At 36.6% G+C, this 7,067-nt stretch overlaps 1 protein-coding gene across 1 annotated transcript; it reads right to left on the bottom strand.

The window, feature by feature from the left end:
• Nucleotides 1–1,607: 1,607 nt before the first annotated feature.
• Nucleotides 1,608–7,067, bottom strand: Trc8 (TRC8 ring finger protein). Its single transcript, XM_017902641.1, has 5 exons — nt 6,809–7,067; nt 6,462–6,688; nt 5,967–6,362; nt 4,195–4,562; nt 1,608–4,078 (listed from the first exon to the last, which is right to left on the bottom strand). The coding sequence occupies exons 3-5, from the start codon at nt 6,241–6,243 to the stop codon at nt 2,693–2,695; spliced, it is 2,031 nt and encodes a 676-aa protein (XP_017758130.1). The 5' UTR covers nt 6,244–6,362; nt 6,462–6,688; nt 6,809–7,067; the 3' UTR covers nt 1,608–2,692.

Consider the following 7,067-nt stretch of genomic DNA (forward strand, 5'->3'; position numbering starts at 1 on the left):
GAACGAGTAACGATTCGTAACAACTTACGTCAGACAAACCACCGTACGAATTTCCAACTTACGAAACACCACTCGTTCCTCCTTTACTTTTACTTTGCCGGTGTTCCCACAATTCTTCGGGTATCCGCGGTTAGCCAGCAACGCATAGGCGCTGTGAACCAAAGGTTGCATTATCCGTCGCGGAAGAGGGAATGAGGACTGTCGTTGTGAGAAACCAGGATGCATCCGTGGCACCGGCACGAGAATCGCTCGCGGAGCATCGGACATCTCTCCATCTCTCGCGAGATGCGAGCAGCAGAATCGCGATTAGCCAAGCTGTACCGTGAATCGTCATTGATGACGTTGCCATCGTCATTCCTGCGTCAATCGCTATGCGACAAAGAGGAAATCCGACTGTTCTCTTTACCGCTTCTTACCCGAATGTTCGTGATACCGCGACGTGACTCGATTTCGCTAGAGCGGCTTGCAAACTCGCGCGTTTATTCGTTCCAGCGATTCGTGGCAAAAATGCAGTTGCGTCATTAGTCGGCTTATCTATACTCAGGTATCGTAAGTTAATTAACTGCGACCGATGGAGCGCGATTCCGAAGGCAGCGGGTTTAAAGGAATTTCATTTGCGAAACGTGCTTCGTACTACGCTGTGCCTGCTAACGAGTTGCATTCGTTTCCAGTGGACCCGTTCGATATAGAAACGATCGGTGACACGATGTCGCTCGTCACGACGTGGTCCAAGTAGAAAAATGTCATCTGCGCTCGGGTCATCGCTGACGGAAGAAGCGAGCTAAAAAGTCGCGCTACGCGATCTCGATCGGGGACTAGTCGATTTTATGCACCACGACCACGAGAATCGCTGTATTGGCAGAAAAAGTTATCCCAAGCTTACCTGTTGCTCGTGTTACTCGTCGATACGTTGTACCGTTTGAGAACGCCGGGGAACGATCAACACCCTCACTCAACGACGGTGCGCACCGGACTGACTGAGATCGAGTAGCGGACTTTCGGAGATCGAGCAGCGGTCTGCGAGTGCAACGTGAAAAGATTCAGGAGAAGAGTGGGGAACAGGTTGGGAAAGTACCTGCCACCGATTCCAGTCATTATCGAAAATCGGAAGTGAAGGAAAATTCTGGTCCCTTTAACACTTCTGATCCTTGCTTTCCGTTTCGATCCTTATCGTCAATTTCGTTTTTCGAAATACGCTTTTATCTTTGATGTAACGATTGTCGTTATCGCAATAACGGTGTGTTTTAAACGCGAAACGATGTTTTCTTCCTCCGTGAAGAATCGTTTAAAGTACCACGATTATGTTAAGCTAAGGACCGACGAAATTGTAGCGAATCTAAAATTGGCCGCACGATTGGTAGCTGCGTATGATAACGCGGCCTTCACCTAGTTACATCATTCGCATTGGAATTGCTCTAATTTTACAAAGGCACGCTGAATAGTTTGCAAGGTAAACCGCCGTAAATTTCTCCGTCCCGATATTAATACGCGATCAACGGGGCACTGAAGGTATACGATAATGCTTCAAAAATATAATATTTATTAGATATACTCTGATCTTACAAACAAAATTTCAACTTAATATGCTATGTTGCAATAAATTAGAATAATTTAACTTATAATTTCCGCTCTAATTGTCTAACTATTATGGAGGCATGTGGATACTTGACTTGAAATGACATAGAAAGTTATTGAAATTGAAGTAACAAAAATTCCTTATATTCTTTGCAAGGTTTCAGGAAGAAGTAAAATGCACGCGTTCAAGATAGAAAATCGCATACGATATATTCATTAGCATTAAATTTGGTACTACAACTGATATCTGCGTCTAACAGCTTCTACAAAGTGTAGAACGGTGCTCTCCTCTATCGACTTCGAAAAAGCTAAAACTCGTTCATTTCGTAACTTCGTTCTCGTAGCACTGCAAGAAATCAGCTGAACAGCGATGCCTGTATGCAACTTGCATTTGGAACCTCGTGTACTTATGTACTTATACATGTATATCTACAATGATTTTATGATCATTTTATGTCTGTTCACAATACGACGATTTCTATTACAAAATTATTTTATACGAAATTATAAGTAACAGACTACATCAGTGACATAGTTTCCCAGCAGAAACATAGGAAGGTATATAGTATATCCTGATGCAGTCTCCCGAAGACTTAAACTAAAATATTTCGCATACCGAATAAAATACACGATAATTCGGTTGATTGTATTTTGAAGCGCTTATTTCAACCAACAAACGGTACGAAAATTTAGGTAAAGTAGAATATTATCAAACGGAAGAGTAAGCAGAATAGGTGCACGGAAGTTTGGGAGTTATTTATATTCGAAAAATATAGAAGTCGCAAACGCGTGAACATTCGTGATTCTAAATCAGTAACATTTAGTAATGTAAGAAACATTTTTATAAGTTAAACGATTGTAGAACAATATTGCAAAACTGATATATCATTTGGAGCTTTTATCACGGTGAAATTTCTTACTGTTTCGACGTGCTAACTTTAGCGAAAAACATCGAGTTGGTCGTGCTTAAAATACCTTGTATCGGTACATACTGAAATTTAAGCGACTTACGAGAAATGAAACAGTTTTAGGCAAGATTTTCGGAGACTGATATCTTATCGTTTTAAATTTTAGATTCGTAACAGTTTATCAGTATACGATAAAGCTATGCGTCTTTTCACCTGCCTTCGTACACTCGGAAGACATTGTCTTCGGCATTCGGATGTGCTATTTGATCGGCGGTCGATGGTGCCCCTTCATCACCGGTCGATTCTGCCCCTTGCTCGGCGGCAATAACTTCGTTACTCCTGTTCATTTGCATGCTCTCGGCATTGTACAATACGTTATGACAAAGTGGACAGTGATCCTGGATGTACAGCCACTTTCGTAAGCATACGCTATGGAAGTAGTGATTACAGCGTGTAACCTTGGCACTCTGCATCTTATGATAGCAAATAGCACATACATCGTCCAATATTCGAAGCTGTTTCGCCGTTGCTTCCGGAAGAGAATTGATCTTGTTAACGGCAGATCGACGCTTCATAAACACGCTCCATCCGGCTTTCGCTTCACACCATATATTAAAGTACGCATGTATGCATATCATGACAGCACGGATCGCACCGCCGGATTCGAATACTAAAATCCAAAACCCGTTGAAGAACAGTATGATACCGAATGCGAATTCAACGGTGTTACCGAACGATCGTATTATGTACACGCAGTCGTCGAGCTTTTCCCAAAATACGCTACGGTAAGCGTCGATCAGAAACAGTGAATAAATCGCGAGCGAAACCAACACTTTTACTATCACCTCGATACTAAACACCGATACTGCCAATAACCACGTGCTTACACTATAGTGAGACCAAAGGAATACTAGCAACGATACAGGGAACAATATTAAAAATATGCAAACTCCCAGAGCGCGAAGGTGTCGGTGAAGAGCTGGATTATGCGAAGCGCTAAGAGACATCAATAGTGGATTTACTATGTTGAGCACGAGATGTAAAACTACTGTTAATAATAAGCAAAAGTTGCGGCACAGTCTGACCAATCGTTTCTCTCTATCCAAACTCGTCAAACCAGTTTGAAGGGCCAGTACGTAAAACAGAATTGCGGATACGGGGCCGATATTTTTCTCGTTTCCATCTTCCGTGAGCAGTACCCATTGGCAAAAACAGCCAATGTAATCGCAAATAAACGAAATGATACTGGTCATTCCCAACACTGCAGTCAAGGTCTCACAGCCATTGATCAAAAGATTTCTAAGCATTGCGTAATAGGTGAATGTCTCATCGCCGTAATTTTTTCCAAGGATCTGAAACACTTGTCTTCCTACGCGTAACATCCAAAACATGCGTAATACACATGGAACATTCAACCGAATCCATTCCGCTTCGGCAAGTGCGGATAGACCATAGTTGTTTATGAAGTTATACGCATGTTGATAACCTATGTAAATCATTTTTAACATGGTAATGCAATTGTACCATATAACAAATTTACATACAGCTAATGGAAGAAGAGCCGCAAACACCGGTACATGATAAAGAACTTGTGTCTGAAAAGATACATATTTGGTAACACACGAGTATACGTGGCACATAAGTATTGAATATCGTTTGTTTCAGCATGCGTCTGTTTTAAATCGAAGTAAATAAATTAAGCTGAACTTACCGGAAACGGACAAATGCTCAAGATCGATGGTGCCACAAAGCTCAGTACAAGAAATTTTTGCAGAAGCGGATGTCTTGGAGCAAGATGAATATAGCAAAATACGCTAGCCAATGAGCATTGTAATACATAATTCTGAATTATCAAAAATCCTGGTCCTTCGTTAAAAACGTATTTTAGATTAAGACATAAAATATCATCGAGTATGCTAGTTGTAGATTCATGTGTGCCCACATATGTAATAATAGCTTTCATTGTACTAATATTTGACCAATAGGATATAAATATTGCCCCTACTGATATTAGGTATAGGTATACGATTATTAGGTGGTTTTTCCATAACATAAATGTACATACTGCAGCAATATATCCTGAAAAATAAATATTTAACAATCAAACATATATTTGTACTCTATTATTTTATTTTAATTCTAACGTTCTAATGGAAAAAGGTGTAAACAACGTTGCCTAACAAATTTGGACTTTTCTCGAGTTTGTGAGAATCCACTGAGCGATCCTTACTAGGATTTGTTTTTCATTCTAAACACGAATCCGCAAGCAGAATTGTCACCCTCGCTTTTCGAAACATTCGAATCTTTGAAGAAATACTGAAAAAATGTATTGTCCGCAACACCATTTGTGCATTCAAACTTAAAAGTGATTACGTTGCACTTGACATTTGCGTGTCGCGTTCTTTTCGCTGTTTATGAATGTAGAGCAACGATCCGTAAACATTGCACATACGTACCAGTAATTATGAAAGGAAACAATCCAGAGAGAAACTGAATTTTTCGCTTATTTCGTATTACAATATATTTATTTTACAATGTAAAATTATTTTTGTAAAGTAGCAAAAAATAGAATCATTAAATCAAGTCCACAGTTCAGTCGAAATTAAATCTTTCAATTTATTCGAATGTATAAAACTTTTAATATCTTAAAATAAAATATACATAACTTAAATCTCTTGCATAATTACCAACACCTAAGTAAATAACATTTTATAAAAAGACAGTTTTGTACATAGACAGTATAGAAATACACGCTTCCTTAAAATTCAATGTCTATTTGCAGTCATTTAGTACTATAAAATATTGTAATTATGATCATTGGCACATTCAGGGATCTTTCCCTTATCTTTTAAAACCAATTAAAACTTTTTAATATTTTTGGCCCTCGTGTAATACTTCATTTTTGCTAACATAATTTTTTTTTAAATTTGGGTGACAAAGTAATTTTGTTTGCAGATTTGTCTTTAGCATAAAAATTCTACAATCATTGTTTAATAGTTATTGCAAAAAAAAAATTCGCGTTGAACAGTATAATCTTCAGTTTTGTGTACACTGATTCATGAATGACTTATCAATTGTATAATAAAGTTTGTTCCTCTTTACAAATGCAATGACCCATGAAAATTAACCCTACTACTTTGAATGTAAAACTACCATTCCACGACTGCTAACAATCTGTATTACTTAAAATTTATCTACTATAAACACTACTTTTCAACTATATTTTGTTATCAATTCTAATAAACAATCACAGTCTATTTCTAATAAATAACTATAAAATTATAAAATTTTGTTATACAAACAATAAAATGCATAACATCCAAGGAATCTATAACCTAAATAACATATAATAAGTTTAATTATACAAATACTTTGTTTTCACCTTAAATATTTTACTTCTTTTAACAATTACCCACAGCAATATATATTAAAATTATGAATAATTAAATATAATATAAATCATTCGTAATATAAATATCTTACCCAAACAACAGCACAGAAATTTCAGTACAATTATAAAATGCATTTTATGAGCAAAATATTCAAAATCAAATGGAACTAGGAATGAAGGTATCATTGAATTCACAATACTGTTTGAAACTTTTGATATTTCAAAGTCATGTTCAGTGCTCTCAAGCACTACATTATCGCTGGGTAATCCAAGTCCAATTCTTAGTAATTCATCCATGATAAATAAAGGTGGAACTCTAATTATGACATCCACGAAGGTAAGAAGTCTCTCACGCATAAATGTATCCATTGTTTTCTTTTTTTCAGTTTTTGGTTTGCAATATAGATGTCAAAGATGATATTTTGCTCTTATGGGATGCAAAAACTGTTTTCCCAATGCAATGGAATTTAATTTTGTTTGTTCAATACCTAAATTCAAAATGTTAAATTCATATTGTAAATGAAGTGAAATTGGTATGTTCTACTAAATTTAACACGCAATAGATACTAAATTACGTATAAGCTTACCTCTGAAAAGATAAAGTTTGTGGTTATCATATTCTCGAAACACGTTTGTCTTAGGCAATAGCTGGGATAATTTTTGTCATCGAAAATTCATTAACACGAAATATTTCAAGAGTTGTGAATTATAATTTATCCATGGTCAACGACGAAATGTAACGAAGGAATGATTTGGATAACAAAGATGTGGCAGGAATTCAAAATTTTAGAGAATCAACGTATCGAACTTGATCCTGTTGTAGTAGTATCACAAAATGAAGGTTTAACAAGAAAATATAGTTAATTATTTCTTACCTGACTACAGCTTATAGCATTAACTGAATCATTTATAAGTATTATAAATAAGATTTTACCATCGTGTGAGAATATTGCAACAACAGGTAGGATACGCAATTTTTCGGTCTTCGAATTTCTGTCAAATTCTGTATTTTCTTTGTACTCGTTTTTATTCACAATCCTTAATATCCGTTACTCGCGCACAATAATAATAACCAAAACGTGTAAATATAACAATGATGAGATTTAAACTAAACTACGTTTCTAAAATTCGCGTAATTTTCCTCAACGTAAAAAACGGTGTCGCATATACTTTGGAGGTTACAGAGTAACATG

This window comes from Eufriesea mexicana, unplaced genomic scaffold (assembly GCF_001483705.2).
Source record: "Eufriesea mexicana isolate 0111107269 unplaced genomic scaffold, ASM148370v2 scaffold1837, whole genome shotgun sequence".
Classification (NCBI taxonomy): Eukaryota; Metazoa; Arthropoda; class Insecta; order Hymenoptera; family Apidae; genus Eufriesea; species Eufriesea mexicana.

Bases quoted from the DNA above. Each gene is read 5' to 3' on its own strand.
- Trc8 (XM_017902641.1), bottom strand. From the start codon at position 6,243: ATGGATACATTTATGCGTGAGAGACTTCTTACCTTCGTGGATGTCATA. The intron at 4,563-5,966 runs GTAAGATATTTA...TTTATTTTTCAG, and splicing joins ATTTCTGTGCTGTTGTTTGG to GATATATTGCTGCAGTATGT. The intron at 4,079-4,194 runs GTAAGTTCAGCT...GTATCTTTTCAG, and splicing joins TGAGCATTTGTCCGTTTCCG to ACACAAGTTCTTTATCATGT.